The sequence below is a fragment of the Ciona robusta genome, chromosome 10 (genome assembly GCF_009617815.1).
Source record: "Ciona robusta chromosome 10, ASM961781v2".
Classification (NCBI taxonomy): domain Eukaryota; kingdom Metazoa; phylum Chordata; class Ascidiacea; order Phlebobranchia; family Cionidae; genus Ciona; species Ciona robusta.
The window spans coordinates 3,017,822-3,035,188 of record NC_143244.1 but is presented as its reverse complement, the minus strand read 5'-3'; the positions used below and the strand labels follow the sequence as shown (position 1 = coordinate 3,035,188).

The 17,367-nt window shown below is 33.6% G+C and overlaps 4 protein-coding genes across 4 annotated transcripts; 3 read left to right on the top strand and 1 right to left on the bottom strand.

Annotated features, from left to right (window-relative positions):
* Positions 1–34: 34 nt before the first annotated feature.
* Positions 35–3,772, top strand: LOC149729565 (uncharacterized). The gene is made up of 6 exons (XM_089885736.1): positions 35–453; positions 712–832; positions 1,257–1,421; positions 1,773–1,956; positions 2,242–2,426; positions 2,885–3,772. The coding sequence occupies exons 1-6, from the start codon at positions 428–430 to the stop codon at positions 3,008–3,010; spliced, it is 807 nt and encodes a 268-aa protein (XP_089741862.1). The 5' UTR covers positions 35–427; the 3' UTR covers positions 3,011–3,772.
* On the bottom strand, positions 2,847–6,091 carry LOC149729564 (farnesyl pyrophosphate synthase-like). Its single transcript, XM_089885732.1, has 2 exons — positions 5,241–6,091; positions 2,847–5,063 (listed from the first exon to the last, which is right to left on the bottom strand). The coding sequence occupies exon 2, from the start codon at positions 5,038–5,040 to the stop codon at positions 3,994–3,996; it is 1,047 nt and encodes a 348-aa protein (XP_089741858.1). The 5' UTR covers positions 5,041–5,063; positions 5,241–6,091; the 3' UTR covers positions 2,847–3,993.
* Positions 6,092–6,267: 176 nt separating this feature from the next.
* On the top strand, positions 6,268–7,466 carry LOC149729563 (protein LLP homolog). The gene has a single exon (XM_089885741.1). It carries the CDS (start codon positions 6,831–6,833, stop codon positions 7,227–7,229), a length of 399 nt encoding a protein of 132 aa, XP_089741867.1. The 5' UTR covers positions 6,268–6,830; the 3' UTR covers positions 7,230–7,466.
* LOC149729562 (calpain-7-like) lies at positions 7,464–17,109 on the top strand. Its single transcript, XM_089885714.1, has 18 exons — positions 7,464–7,632; positions 7,940–8,053; positions 9,481–9,633; positions 10,058–10,268; positions 10,704–10,798; positions 11,334–11,428; positions 11,768–11,980; positions 12,199–12,248; positions 12,441–12,631; positions 13,041–13,212; positions 13,630–13,748; positions 14,068–14,143; positions 14,362–14,539; positions 14,826–14,956; positions 15,215–15,423; positions 15,792–15,884; positions 16,269–16,396; positions 16,688–17,109. The coding sequence occupies exons 1-18, from the start codon at positions 7,531–7,533 to the stop codon at positions 16,830–16,832; spliced, it is 2,475 nt and encodes an 824-aa protein (XP_089741840.1). The 5' UTR covers positions 7,464–7,530; the 3' UTR covers positions 16,833–17,109.
* The last annotated feature ends 258 nt before the right edge of the window (positions 17,110–17,367 follow it).

The window sequence follows — 17,367 nt, the reverse complement described above, 5'->3', positions numbered from 1 at the left end:
CTTGCACTTTCGTAGATTTAATAGAATTACTATAGACCACTTAATGAAATACTTGTACAAAACTAATTTTGTAAAAAAAACTTCTGGAAAAAAAATAAAATAGAAAAAAAACTTAAAACGAATATACAAAACCCGAGATTTTAGTTATTAAATATCAAAGTTCTGTGGTAACTCAAAAATATAAAAACATCATTAAGCGAAAGGAATTTAGCGGCATATTTAGGATGGTTTGCAGCATACCACAAGCAGTCATATGATGTGCATTACTGCTCTGTGATTGGTTCTTTATTTTGGCGCGATTATACAGGCATGAATAATTCATTATAAGGATAGACATAGCTGCTGGAATGCTGTAATACAAACAACACGGTGCCCTCCATGTGTTGGCTGTGCAGGTATACCAACGTATTAATGAGTTTATTAAACAATGAACAGAAACAGGGGCTCACAAAGGTAAGAGAGTCCTAAAACTCTTTTATTTTATTATCGTTTGATCAGATATGATATGTGAGAAACAGTAAAAGGTAGATCATTTTTACTAATTTTTAATACATGTTTATCTGAATGTTTAGGTGATATAAAAATTTGATTATATTAGCATTTATTTGAAAACTCATTTAACCTATTGTAGCGATGTCACCCCAGTTTTTTTAAAAAGCTATAAACATAATGTTTTCATTAAGGTTTCTTAACGATTATTCTATTAAACAGAAGAATTATTGCAAGAGAAGTTGAAGGAAATGATCTTGCCATTAAACATGCTCATCAAAGATTCAAACGTAGAAAGCAAGGACTGGCTATTCTGTTGGTGGCTTTTGCAATACTGTTATTGGTAAGACATAACGTGCTAATGGTTTGTTTAAATGATGTATAAGTAATGTTTTACATAGCTTGCGTGGTTATAGGTATATTTATTGGTCAGTGATTTTTCATATTATAATTAAAATCCTTGGTAATTTAATTTATACAAAACTATTTCATAAAAGGTTTAGTACAACTGTAATTACTTATTGGTCGCTATATAGTAGGTTGGGGTAAAATGGTTCTTCTTTTCATTCTCTTTAATCGTCCCATTTGGTATTTACCAAAGAATATTTTTAGAATCGTATAATGATATCCTCACTAGTTTAAAAGAGAGGTATTAATTGTTAAAAACATAATCGGGATATGTTCGATATTATGTGCTAGGGTAATGCATGTTAACCAACATATATAACAACACTGAAAATTAGAAAAACAATGTGTTAACCTTTCAGGCATTTGGAGTGATGCTTGCCAGCATACAGGCAGTGATAACATATTTTCCACCACACACCATTGAGAGCTTACAGCATCCATTGCCAATCTACATACCAGCTGTAATGACGTCATTATCAGCGATAGTTGTGATTGTCACAACCAAAATACAAAGACCAAGTGCTGTGAGTGACACCTTCATGTTTATTCTCATAGTGGGTAGCCTACCAATGGAATTCTTTTTTATATGTGTTTATTTAAATAGGTTGTCCCTTTTAATGTTGTATCTGTATTCATTTATATAGGTTGTCCCAATTTAAGGTACCAACAAATTTGATGCAATACTCTACTAAATAACGTGCCTTTCACAGTTATCTAACTATACCTACCTTTTTTGTTCAACAAAACTGTTTAATAAGGAAATATAAAGAGATTCCTTTATGTTATAAAAAAATTAAAGGTTATGTTGTCTCGAGCCATAACATAATACTTAAGTTATTTTTGTTATTTAAGCAACAAATTTTCATGCATTTCAGGTTTTGACTGGAATATTTTTCAATCTAAGCTCATGTATTATAGCTGTAGCAAACCTGTTGTCCATGACTGTTACTGCTGTTCCTTTGTTCAAATCATTTGTCCATTTCCGGTATCTACCAATGGACCGCGTGTGTATTGCTTACACTAAGTATGACAATTATAAAAGAATAAAAAACATCACAGGTACTTTGAATGTCGAACAGAGTATGTTTGTTTATTGTAGTTATGTGTGGTTTTTTGAAAGGTAATAGGAAAATCTTGGCACACAAGGTAATACTATTCAGTATTGTATTCACCCACATTAGAATATTGACATGTGTAACAGAAACAGATAAAATCCTTTTTTTTAAATTGCTGTTAATAACTGTCATTATACGTACCCTTATTAAACTAGACAACATTTCTCTACTGTACTATGTCTATTCCTGTTTACATGGATGCAATACAATCTCAACCTAATATTTACAGATGCCGGCGTTATGTTCCCAAACTTATCAAATTGCTCTCCAATTGAATTTACTCTCCCACCCATAACTATAATGTTGGTGTTCTTATACCTGCTCACCTGCATAGTTTCATGCTTGGCTTGTATTGTGTTGTCAGGCATACTGTGCTTCACACCAGACAATCCTTACAAGCAAGAAAATCTTCATGTAAGAAATAGTGTATCTTTATCAAAAGGGTTCCTAATATAATGTACAACTAAACATATGGGCCACAATTGCTTTTCTATAAACAGCTCTTCCGGCAATTATTTGGGTACGGATGTTTCAATGTCCTATACAGGTTTTCAATCATTTCCACCAGGGTGAATGACACTTGATTTTAGAAAGCAATTGTAATATGCCTGGCACAGTTGTTATCTACTAGTTTATGACATAATTTAACACCTTTCCTGTTTTTAATCCTTGGTTTGCAATATGTTCTTTAAGACCACGCAGGTTAAACATCTCCAATTTAAAAATATAAATAAAACTTTATCGGTCACAGACCTCAATTTAAAAACATTTATTTACTTGCCATTAGTTGTAAATATTCTTAGTTAAATTCTGCCTTTATAAAAAAAACAACAATTTTATGTCATAATTTATTATTATTACATAATTATCAGGATTACGAGATGTCTTCATTGCCTCGGGTGGAGCACGTGACAAATGAAGTCAACATTCCAATTACAAGACGTCAAAGCGACAGTGAAATTGTAGTTGAACCAAGGTTATACATTTATTTTAAATAAATAACATATTGGTATATAAAAACATTATTTGTGTAATTTGGTTGTGGTATTTGTGTTTTACTTTATGCTTATAGTGTATATGGTATCATCATTACCATAAGTCTCAAACTTAATACAGATATGAAAATCAATCACATGAAAACCACAGAATTTTAGGGTCATGCACATGCTCTGTACATGGCAGTACAAGCTCATCTGTAGTGACATGGTCGTATTTACCCGAACAAAGACCAATTGCATGTGAAGCAGCCAGGGTGGCAGACACAAGGCACTCCAGTGGGTTACAGCAAGTTTTCAATGTGGGATGCAATAGACCTGTTCGGTGCCATACTTTTGATACTTTCTCTGGCAAAACTGAAAAGGATTTATATGTGAAGTTACCAGCGTATCATACCAAATATGAAACTGCCAGCGGATATTTTCCGGTGCAAACTACATTTATGGATTTTAGAGAAAACTGGCAACAAAGAAAGAGAATTCAAAGTGTTGCAGAATGTGAGATAGTGAACCACCATGTTGAATGTATGTCATCCGACTCTGCCCCACCACCATATACTGAAGCAAGAGGTATAAGGAAAACAACAGCAGATATTCATACCATGCATCATAAATCCCATGAGGATGAAACTGAATTTTGATCTTGCCATTTTTTTGTGCGAATTTAAGAAATGCTTTATGTGTTAAGTATTACTTATATAATAATAAGTTCAAACCGTGAGCATTGGCTCTTATATTGTATAAGAATAAATTGTTACAAAATTACAGCTGCAATCAATCTATTTTGAGAATCAGTAAGATATTGCACAGTTATTTTTATGGATACACAATGACTTTAATTCATTACTTTAGTTAGATTATAAAAAGAACTGCGTAAAATAAATTACTGATTTAGGTAGGTATTGCATATTTATCATAAGATTACGTGTCAGAACTTGGTATTACGATTAGCTCAGTAGTTCTGTTGCAATAAATTAAATCAGTTTTTACTTTTTACGTCTGTAAATTTTGTTTAGTAAATCAAGAAAGATAGAATGTGGAACCCTAGGATCAGAAAACTTGTTTATTTCATCACAAATGCTGGCATATGTTTCTTCTTCATGTTTTAGAAAGATAGGTTTTATGTTGATGTCGTCAAAAACTCGTTTCACAATGGCGACTTTTTCTGGATCTTTTTTCGCATAATTTTCTTGAAGAATTCGGATCTGTTCAGGTGTTGCAAGCTGGATGGCTTTTATTATAAGCCACGAACACTTATTATCTTCTATGTCAGTCCCAATTTTGCCAGTAACTTCTGGATCTCCGTAGCAATCCAAATAATCATCCTGAATTTGAAATAAACACCCTATTTTTGTTAAAATATCACATGCGGCAGTGTGGCATTGTTCATCATTAATTCCTGCCATGTAAAAGGCAGTAGCTACTGGTAAATAGAATGAGTAGAATGCGGTTTTATACTTAATTATTGCTGCATGTTTTGTCTCAGTGAATAAAGTGAAATCAACCGTAGGCTGTTCTGATGCTTCCATATCCAAACTTTGCCCCATCAATGTGTTTAAAATAACTTTATGAAAAAGGTCAAATATATCAGCATAAAATGCCTTTCCTTTACAATGCTGTCTTATCAGCGTAAAGACACAAGTCTCCAAAATCATACCATCATTAACTGCTTGATATCCAACATTTGGATTAAGGTACCAACACGCTTGACCCCTCCGTGTTTTTGACTGATCCATTAAATCATCTGCAACTAAGAAAGAAGCTTGTAATATTTCAACAGCCCAACCCATAGTTAAAGCAAGTTTCATTTCATCTTCAGATATTCCATCTCCTGCTATTGTTTTAAATGCAGCCACCACTGTTAAGCCACGAGTTCTTTTACCATGAGGTGCATTATACTCAAGTAAGTCTTTTATCCTTTCAAAACTCCAGCATATTTCATTTCCTCCATTAACTGGTGAGATGGACAACTCTCGAACAATTTCTTGAAAATGTTTATCAAATAAATCCCACAGCTCTGATTTTGAACTCATGATTTGGAAAACTTCACTTTTTACTAAACAGAACAAAAAAAATATTTGAATACTTTTTACACATGGAACTATACAAAGCAGACAGTACACTTTTTCCGCTAGGTGTAGGTAATTAGTTAAATTAAAAAATACGGAAAAACACACAAAACAACACTACAAAGTGTTAATAAGTGTAAAACAAATTAATTAAATAATAATACCTTTCTAAATTCATAAAACACTACTAAGAACATTTTCCCACATTAGGACCGTTATATACGCTCTTTCGTTCACTTTACTGTCGTCGAGTCTGTGGTGTAACGGTTTGCGTGTAGTCATTTACTCTCTTTGTTTCATTTTTTCCGGGTTCGAGTCCCGCCACAGCCTACAAGAGATATCTCTAGTAGGCCATGGTCCCGCACAGTACAATACTTTTTTTAAAATTTTCTTTCAAGTTTTTTTTGTTTGATTAGCACGAGTTTGGGGTTAGGGGCTTAAATCTTATGTGTATAAACCGTGAAACTAACTGCTCCCCATAAAAATAGAGAAACGAATTTGTCATCGCCTCCTAGCGGAAAAAGTGTACCACCTTCTTTGTGTAGCCCAATGTCTTTTTTACTCACTTAAAATACAACAATACAAATGACCAAGTAATCATATAGCATATCACACAACAGACAATACAACTATATGGCAATAGCATCCAGTATTTATCTTAAAACCTGATGCAAACAACAGCAGCCTTTACATCATTGCCCTTGCCTTTCTTATAGATTATCTTATTGTAATACAAGAGTCACAAGACAAAAAAGATTAAGTTTACACGGCAACATTTAAAACGAAAACCACACTTTCTCCACTCGCCTACAATTGTAAAAATTACCAAATTTTCACGCTGTGTGACCACACCACAGCTGAGCAAATATATATTTGACTACAACAAAAAATGATTCAACCCCAGTCCCCAGGCTTATTACTAATCAGCAGATAATTGTCTGTCTGTTTTGGGTAACAACTGTCTCCGGTACCTTCGTCTCCAGGTACCCGTCTCCACGGCAAGTACATTACTGACGTCGCCACAAGAGACCGCCACAAGGCACAAACTTTGTCTAATTTTGCGTTTTTTTCTCGTTGTCACGTGGGATCTTAGAAACTATATGACGTAGTTCTGTTGTGCTCTTTTGCTTGCAGCAGCATGTGTTCGTCAGTTATGTGTACATTTGTGAGTAAGTAGAAATTAAAGGGAATATATGCATATATAAGGTAATATTTATTGGCATACCGAATGTCGTTATGTTTGTCTGCGCTACAACATAGTTTTTTTTTCATGTATGGCTGGTAATTTGGAAAACCCATTAGTGACCACTGGATTAAAGCAATTGCCCACAATCGGGCATAACTAAAACCTTAAAACCTTGGCTGCCCTGAAAAGACTGAATTCGGTTTCAGTGTTGCCAGTTTATTTTCAATGATTATACTCTTTCTGGTGATTGTACATAGATAAACAGATTTTTGCAATTAAAAGTATCATGCCGTGCTGAATTTCGTGATTGTTAAAACACAGCTCTGAATTTTTTTACACCATATGCGTCAAAAAAGGAGATGCTCAGGCACGAGCTTTTGAGTTCGGGCTCGGCTCGGAACATCCCTAGTAATTTCTAATTTAAAGTTTTTATTTTATTTTTTAGGCGCACGTTTTAGTTATATTTAAGCTTGATAATTTATATTATTTTTTTGGTTTTCTTTGCTTTGTTCCTCTATGTACGGTTTCTTTATAGATTAGATTTTAATTAAAATTGAATTATTTAAAAATGGCCAAAAGTATAAGAAGCAAATGGAGAAGAAAAATGCGCGCTGTTAAAAGAGAGAAAAATGAAAAGAGAGTTCTCACGAAACTTAAAGAAACTTTGCAAAGTGGAAAAATTGTTGTTACTGAAAAAATGGTAAAACTTGCTAAAATTGAGGAAATGCAAAAAGCACGACTTGCTGAAAAAGAAGCAGAGGATAAAATGGACAATATTGAAGAAACTGAAACCGGGGGAATGGATGTTGATAAAAAAAGAGATAAAAATTCACTTCTAGATGAACATGGACAGTACCCAGTCTGGGTAAATCCCAGACAAGCAAAAAAAATGCGTGAAGTTAGAAAGGCAAAGAAGAAGAGCAAACCAGTTAAACGGATGGGAAAAAGTAGAAAGTTGTTATGGTAGAAGTTGGTTTAGTGTCGCAGTTGTCTTATTTCCGTGTTTGTAAAATGAGTTCATTGGAAAAAAAACAACATTTTAAATGTGTAATTCCCACAGTAAATCTATCATTATAAATTCAACTGTCAACTTCATAACTTTAGGCAAATTTGTGTTAAGCTACAAATGTGAAATATTGTCAACAGAAACTCCAATAGAATATTAAATAATCAAATTTCAATATGTTTTTTTTTGTCAAACAGATATTGATAGAAATCTTATATTAGTATCAATGTGATAACCTCTGGTATAAAGATCCTTATTCACAATGGATGTAAATGCCATGGAACAAGATGCCATCAAGTTCGCCAGCTCTGCTGTTGAATTTGATCAAAAAGGATGCATTAGTGAAGCCATGTTTTACTATACGGTATTTATATTTCGTAAAGTGTTTTTAACAATGTTCTATTTGTGGGGATATGATTAATAAATATATATTTATTTTACTTCGTAAACGGCTGATAATAAATAAAAACATGGGCCATCTCATTTGAACCTATTAAACCTTTTGTACGTAATTCACAAAATAGTTTAACTTTAGCACTAACAGTGCTTTTTGTAATAGTCCTGTTGCCTGTTAAGATTATAAAATTATTGTTACACCATTTACACGTGTAAAAAGTTGTGGTATTTGTTACAAGTGTTGTAAATTCAAATTTATTTTTTTGTTTTACAAGGAAGCAGCCCAAGCTTTGCATCGAGCAGTTATTGCCGGGTCAACACTGGACTGCGCATCAAAAGTTGCAGAATATTCCAAAAGAATTGAAGAATTAAGAAAACATCAAAACCGGGCAAGTTTTATTTCCAATTGCTGTATCAACTACCTAGAATAAATCAATCAACTCTGGCATAAATATCAGGTCTCATGACATGCCATTAGGGATGCACGACACAGAATTTCAAATCTGTAACATTCGTATCCTTTTGTATTCGAATCTAGTAATGGTATTCGGCATAGGCGCCTAAGTTTTGATTGTGTAGGTTAGGCAAACTCATAGTTACAAATGTCAACTACTTATTACATCATACGTAAGCTAATAAGGTAATTAGCACACTCGCACATTACGCACTGGTTAGGGTTTAACTTTCGTATTACTCGTTACGCAGCACGTTGAACGTATACACACAGTAGTAGCGGTTGTAAAGTATTGAAAGATCGCAAACTTGCAGGTGCAGGCACACGCAATATCCTACGATCTTTGTTTCTATCACAATGGCGATTGTGAGGTAATGTAACAGCCTAGGTTGGGATTAGGCAATACGTAGTTTACGATAATGGATTGCATCACAATGCCGTTTGTGACGTAGGGTATCGCCGCAAGTTGGTATTTCTTACCTTGCGATAATGGGTGACATCACAATACAGCTTGTGATGTAACAGTTACGTTGGTGAGTGTATGTTTAACTGGCATTAAAAGTTACGTAAATTTGGCCAAAAGCTAATCTGTAAACACTAGAGCTTCAATCGTGGATGCATAATGGTTTAACTTTATGAAATACGTAAATCGTTTGCGTTTGAATAAATGTGCCAAATTCCAGGTTAGGCATTTGCCTAACCTGTCTGACCGCGTTAGGCGCCTATGGTATTCGGTATTCTGTTTAATGACGTCATGTCTTGAAGTATATTACCAATTTTATACAACAAATAATTTTAAAAAATCAAGAAAACATTTTGCATTGTCTTTTTAAAGGTTGCTATACGTTTCGGTTTGGCAGTTTTGGCTTTATACGTAGTTACGATTTGGTGTTTTTGCACCGTCATTCTGTGGGGAATGGAGCTCTCTATTCCCGCAAAAAAATATGGAATTTCTAATGCTTTGCATAACGTATGCTGCGAAAACACCAAATGAGCAAAATTCGGCAACCGATCATCATGACGCAAAACTTTTTTATAGCTCATGATCCAACAAGGCTACTATTGAAGGAATAATAAACTGATTGATGTGGGTTGAATTTTTTTTCACCATAAACAAAAAAAAAGATTGGAAATTCTAGATACGAAATTCTAGATTGGATATAAAGTATTTTAGGATATCCTAGAATACCTAATTATTCTGTAATGTGCATCTCTAGATCCCATGCTGTTTGATTTCACCTACGTAGAATAGAAAAACTAATCAATCACTTGTTTTAATTGAAAGAATAACTTTTTTACCTTGTAAAATCTTGTTTGGATAGCCCTTTCTAATTACCTCATAACATGTATTATGTGTTTTAGAATCCAAGTAGAAGTGTTGAAATCTCTGTATCTGAACAAGGAGAGCAGAGAGCTAAGTTTATGGTACTTAATGCGCTTCAAGCTGATGAAGCTGGTAAGAAGGAAGAAGCATTATCACTGTATATGGAGGCCGCAGATCTTTGCATCAAAACTGTAAGTGGTAATTTTGTAAATTAAACTTCTATCCATTATCAATGAAGATGATTGATAATGGTGCGGGTGTGTGCAGCAGAAAACGAATGAAAAACTATTTGGCTGTGAAATAAGTTATAACAGTAGCCTGGCATCATGATATTGATAATACAAAAGAGCAGGGCTCTAAAAAAAGGAACTTTATTGACTTATTTTTATATATATTTACTTTATTAACGTATATTATCTGCTGCAAAGTTTGTGAGTCGCACACTTGAAAATAAAACAACAACAATACGAACTACTGTTCTGTATAATGCCACTAACGTTCCTGTAAAAAAATTTTGCAAGCTGACTATTTCAAGAGTTTTTTTACGGGACCCTGGATGTCAGCAGTTACTACTGGCTGTGTTTTGTTTGTTGTATTAATCCTGTTTTCACGTAGATGAACGAACCAATGAGTGCTTCTACCAAGAAGCAACTTCAGAAACTTGCAAAGGAATCATTAGACAGAGCTGAAGCGATTAAAACTTCTAAACAACTTGCTTCGTTATCTCAACTTGATTCCCTTTTTGATTTTGATGAAAGTCTTAAATTAACAACATCAACAACCAGTGTTACAAAACCAAAGGATACAACATCAAAACCTACTCACAGTAGGTTATGTTACGCTATACCGCTATTCATATCTGCCAGTAATAGTGGCTAAAGTTTTATATATGTTTTGGGGGGATGGTAATAGGTAAACAATCAAGGTTAACCTCATTGTTTGTAATGTTGCTATTCTATGTGGGTGAGGTCATTGTTGAGAACATGGGATTTAGGGTCGATTTGACCTATTACCCTTAATGTTTACTAATTGTTGTAGTGAAAATATTAAGGGTATTACTTTAACCCAGTGGAGAGTGGTCATAAATAGCTTGTAGCAACTTGGGTTTCAGTGTAATGGGCCAACTGACCTAAATACTAGGTCCCATAGTGTTGCGCACTGCTGGACCTCACCCACATAGATTGTAACGAAATAAGTTACTTACACATGTATTATGTCTAGTGTTGTCATTATTTAATGTGACCTAATTATGACATCACAGAGGTGTTATTCACAAACGAACCAACGCAACCAACCACGTCAACCTCACATGCTCCATCCAGTGGTGGGGAAAGATATACAAAGGAAGAAATTGCAGTTCGTAGTTTAATTTGTAATATATATATATAATATATATTAAATAGTTAGCCTACTCTTGATAAACAGCAGTTATATACAAGGGTAGACTTAGACTAAACACTCAAAACCTATCAGAATTATTTACTTAGTATTTGTTTTACATCCTTTAACTAGATTTTCTGTCATGTATATAGTCTGTCAAGGATTTGACTATCTCTGTGGCAGGCAACCAATATCTAAGGTGACATCACGTGCTAACATTTCGTTACAATCATAGTAGTCAAACAGACGTTACCCCTTTTATAAAGGCTATTGCTTAGAACTGGGGTTTTAAAGTATATGTTGTATTATTGTCGTTTTCACTCCTGTTTCCAAACCTTGGGTGTCCTCTCTGGCCTTGCCATCCCCAGCACCACTAGGTCCCAACGTTACTTCTAAGGCTACCCAACCAAATCAAATTTTGACCTACTTTATGGTCAGCACATATGGCCAAAGAACTGGAATAATTTAATAATTTGAACTCTTTTGTTAGAAATGATATAAATTTTTTCAGGTATTAAGATTCACATCAATGATAAATGGACGAGAATATCTTCCATTTATGGCTGCAGACTTACAAGAAAGATTTGCTTTTCCAATGCCATACAGGTAATTTGGTAAACTGTGTATATTTGTGGTTTTTTAATGAAAATTGGCTTTGGAAATATTTGGTAATGGGTCATCTTTGTTGTACGACCTCACCCTTACAAAATAGAATAGCATTAGAAATGTTGGTGTGACAGCTTTTCTTGTGTGTATTACTATTACTGTATAGTTTTATTAAAGTATATACTGTTTTAATATCGTTTTTTAACCACTGTTCTTTTTTATGTGGTTGTTAAAATAAATTTCATACTGTTGGTATATGAAAACAAAATATCCTACAATGTTATTTTTAATTCCTTTTTTTAAAATCTGACCATCACACAAACTCTCCTCCCTGTTCAGCGACAAACACGGGAATCTTGAATTATCAAAGAAGCAACGAGAGCGGCTTGGGGGTTGGAAGCGACCCGATGAGTTTATGAACGAACCACAGATGATACTTACTGTGTCGAGTCTAAGTATCATGCAGACTGTTGTGTCAGATTGTTCGTTTGTTGCTTCACTTGCGATCAGTGCTGCATATGAGAGGAAATATAATAAAAAGCTTATTACAAGGTGAGCTTGTTTTCTTAACTTTGTATACAAAATAAATTTTTAAGAAAAAATAGGTGGTTTGTGACTGGTGGGTGGGTAAGTATTGTTAAGCAGTGGCATGTCTCAAACAATATGAGGGTCCATCATGGAAAGAAATTCTTTGTGGAGATTTAAATGCTGTTCGGTTGGGTTCTTGTATGTATTAATTAAGTAATAACATTATTTATTTTATTTTTCAGTATTATTTATCCTCAAAACAGAAAAGGCGATCCAATTTATAATCCATGTGGTAAGTTTATTCTTACGACTTAATGTCTTTACAATGTGTTTAACCAGAATTATATAACTGTACTGTTGTGAATCACTAAAAATGATTAGAAAATATGGGGTGCTGTGTACTCACAGTATTCATCTTACCCCATAGTTCTATAATTCTTCAAATGCTATTGTGACGCATATTACAAAATCTTTATATTTCCAGGTAAATACATGGTTAAACTTCATCTTAATGGAGTTTTCCGTAAGGTGGTAATAGATGATCGACTACCAGTGGATAGACAGGGTAAACTGTTATGCTCATACTCAGCTAACAGGAATGAACTATGGGTGTCACTTGTAGAAAAAGCCTATATGAAGGTTATGGGGGGATATGATTTTCCAGGATCCAATTCAGTAAGAACAATATATTTAGATTGTTAACAGTGTGTAATATGCAATAGAGTTAAACACATCGTAATTGTACATGATGTAAATTATTATCTGTTTGTGATTGTCTGAATGTTAGTTTAATCTTTTATTGTGATGACAAGTGCATCGACTGCTCAGTGATTAGAAGCTTGCACTATCGATGCTTGTTACTCTGTACTGATACAGTAATACCATTGACTGGTGTTGGGGTAATCATGGCCTAAATATCTGGTTTCACAGCATGTCTTACCATAGAACCACCTCTGCATATATTTGTAAAATATGAAAAAGGCATGAATGATGCAACATTTTAAATTTGAATTATTTAAACAATTGCAACATTTATTTTGCAGGTTCGTATTAATTACCACAACGCAGTAATATCATTTTTTAGAACATTGATCTTCATTCTTTAACGGGGTGGATACCAGAACGACAATCACTTCGAGATAAAAACTTTGATTACGATGGTTTCTTCCAGAAAGTGAGAGATCGCTTTCATAAAGGGCATTGTTTGGCAACAATATCTACAGGAATGATTAGTGAGGCAGAAGCGGATAGAGCCGGTTAGTTCTGGTTTTGTTCTATGATTGGTGTCACTCTATCAAATTAAAAAAAGATTTAAATGGCAGCATTACAATTTTATGATATTTTTACAAAAAATAATTTCAATCGCCTATGGTTTTAACTTTGTATTATTCTGTTTTACCTGTTTTACTGAACATTAAGATATAGTAGGGTGGGGAAAGATGGGACACCTTTTCGTTTAGTTTTCTCGTTCCATTTGGTTGTAAACAAAGAACATTCAATGAATTATAAAACCGTATCTTCACGACTTCCACAGACCGTTGTTAATTGTTTAAAACGCGATCAGGCTATTTGGATATTATGTATTAAAGGTATCCCATCTTCCCCCACGGCCCCACCCTACTATATATTATAAAATACTGTTCTTACTCAAAGGCATTTTCTCTCTTCCACAGGCCTTGTACCCACTCATGCTTATGCTGTGCTTGATGTACAAGTAGTGCATGGAATAAAACTTCTTCAACTTAAAAACCCATGGAGTCACCTTAGATGGAAGGGGAATTACTCTGCACATGTTAGTACATATGTTATGTAAATAAAACTTGGTAGTTTAATTTAGGTTTTCATCTGGGCAGAATATGTCTGGTCAGACTTTTTGCAGTCACTGCAAACTTGGTTTCTGTGTTCACACATTATTCTTAAAATATTTTTAAAAGGTTTTCAGTTTGATGCCTAAGCTTTTACCAAGTTTTTTTCAAGAGAAAGTTTTGCATTACATCAGTATGTGTATACTGGACAGTTTGAATAGCTGTGATGGCATTTTGTCCCATTTTAAATCTAAGTTTTGTTTGCTAAAAATAGAAATTTCTAACATTATTATCTGTTTTTAACAGGATGATGCACACTGGACACCTGAACTTAGAAAAGCTTTAAACTATGACAATAAATATGCACAAGAATTTGATAATGGTATGTGATATTGTAATGGTGGTACTGCTGTGTATACACTGTGTCATTTTTTATTAACCCTGGCAATATCACAGGTTTATAGGCAAGCTCCACCGTATAACTTGTTTTAGAGTTAACCACTAACCCTAACACTAAGCACTTCCTAATTTAATTAAAGATAATATACGAATTATCTTTATCAATCAGGATCTTTTATCTTTATCAATCTATCACCACAGGTGTATTCTGGATTGACTGGGAGTCAGCTATGCATTTCTATGACACATTTTACATGAATTGGAATCCTGAATTGTTCCCTAAAACAACTTGTAGGCATGCGTCATGGCTGGCTAAGGATGGGCCAACCAAGGACTCGTATACACTTGGAAATAATCCACAATATAAACTTGAAGTTAGGTAAGATGTTTTGTTTATTTTTTTACGTTAATGGCCTTGGGGTAATATAGTTATGCCTTTTATCTTTTTCTTTGGTGTTTTAATAAAGACTTATTTGTGTCATTGCTCATTAGATAGTTGCCTAACTAGTATATTTACCTTGTTTTAAACAGTATCTGAACTTATAGATTTGAATTTAGTTACAATCCTTTATTACCATATGAGATAGCTGTACATAGCACATTATAACTAATTCTTTTATAACATGCAACATCTACCTATTTATATATAATATATATATGGACAGAAACAAAGGAGCAACTGCAGTGTGGGTTTTACTAACAAGACATATCACTGAAAAAGAGGATTTTGCTGAAAATAAGGAGTTTATTACTTTGCTTGTTTATTTAAATGAAGGAAAAAAAGTTTATTATCCATGTAAGAGCTTGCTGTTAGAAAAATAAAATCTATTAGGATTAATAATAATATGGATTTTACTATTTTTTCCTGAATTATGGCATAACATACAAAATTAAGATATTTATATAATATAGTAAGGGATTTTAGTGTTTTATTTTTTTTTTAATCATCCTTAGATTTAAAATGCATTTATACGTCAGTTGCATTAGAAACACATAGTAACATTGATTCAAAATAGGTATTTTATATCTTTTCTAACCCATGTTTTCCCCACAGACAGTCCCCCACCCCACATAGATGGGGTGCGGATAAACAGCCCTCATTATCTCACAAGGATACAAGTTCCAGAGAATGGACCTCACCGCTACACTCTAGTGGTATCGCAGTACGAGAAGCACAAAAACATTCGATACACGTTGAGGGTTTACTCATTTACAGACTTTAAGTTCAGCAGTATAGATAACCCATATAAAATGAATAAAAGGGTAAGAATTTATTATTTATCACTTTTTAAATAATGTGTCCATCTTTGATGCTCAGGTTCAATAAAACTCAAACTCAGTCTAGGAGTGTTTTTTGCAGGTTCTTAGGAGTGGGTTGTTACTTTTGATTATCTTTAATGTTAATCTTAATAGGGAAATGGCATTTACTTGTTCCTTTTTATATTTCGTAAATAGCATCTTATTCTTACAATGCTTATTCTTACAGCTTTCTGTCTGTAAATAAATTACTGTTTAAAAGAATAAGCATGAAGGTGTACAAGAATCCAAAGCAATGCTTGCTTATATACACTAGTTATGCCAGCTTCACTATCCCTCAATGCATTACATTTCAACATACACCATCTATTCAGATACAAGGTGAATGGACGGCACAAACTGCTGGTGGTTGTTCAAATAACAAAGCTACTTATGGAAACAACCCGATTTACCAACTTAACATTGAGGTATGTCTGTATTTACAAACATTTGATTTAAAAAAAAAATGGTTGAATAAAACTTTTATATTATTCCTATAATTTTAATAATGAACATGCGCTTTGTACTTTTTTGGAGAAAATATTGTAGAGAAGGTCTGCCTAAATCTACAATAATATAAAAGTATAAGTAACTTAAACAACAATTTTCTTGTCAATTTCAAAACAAACAGTTAAAATGCTTGACATCACTTAAGAATAAAATGATAAAAATTGGAGACGATCATGAATTATTTCATATATAGCAATTATATTGTTTATTAAAACTAAATTGACCATAAAAATATAGTAAGGTTTTATTTGTTTGTACTTAATATACTGTGTTTGGCTTTATATTCAGTGTTTTAAATACAGGGTTCTGGTCAAGCACAACTTTTAATTCAGCTGAGGGCTCCGAAAAGTTACAGCAATGGGTTCGATATAATTTGTGTTGGAACTAATGGAGAGAAACCTTTCAACAAAACAACTTCCGGTGCTTTTAGGTGATGTCTTTTTTGTAATTGTTGGTTAAACTGCTTCTATATTTGTTTTCTTATGGTTTTGTTGTGTTATAATTGTACTTTTTTTTAGGCTTCTTTAAAAAATTACCGCCTCTAATATAATACCTTTTTAATTCCGCATCTAATACTGGCTCAACAAAAAGTTGAGCTGTAGGAATTTAAACAACAAGGAGAAGGAAATTAGCAACAAAATGACTCTGGTTAAAACACAGTCTAAATAAAAAACATCAATATTAAAAGTATCAAAAAAATTATTGATATTGTGTTATACAGACCAGGATACAGTGCATTGGAACTTACTGTACCGTGTGGAACATACAATGTTATCCCATGTACATTCAGTCCTCAACAAATTGCTTCGTTTTTTCTTGATATTGGATCTTCTGTGCAATCAACCAAGATTTCAAGGCTTAAATAAACATGTTCAATTTGTTTAATGTGTCACATGTTTTGCTTCAATTGAGCTTTGTAAAGTGACAATTCTGTGGATAAATTTTTGGATCACAAACACAAATTACTTTAAGGGTTTAGCGGAATTGTCAAATTAAAAAGCTCAATGCGTTTTTACTCCATTTAAACAGCTGTAGTGTTCCCACATAATGCACTTCGTATTCTTGCTATAATACCTGACATTAACGTCGTTTATGCTAGTTTTTCATCTCGCTATGCCTTGAAATAAATATTATTTATCATAATACGCTGTGGGACTTTCAAGGGCCCTTGTCGCCCCGGGAAATTGACATGCTTCAACATCTGGCGAGGTCCATGAAGTAGTACCCTCAGGGTTTATTTAGGCAAATTTCATGTCGCATTGTGGTGCAGTCCTGCGGAACCTCACCCACATATATTAGAATGTTGTGGTAATACCGTCCAGTGTGTTTTAGCATATTGCATAGGGAAATCTTAATCAAAGGGTAATATATATTTGCATTTTATTCATTATTGTCAAATAA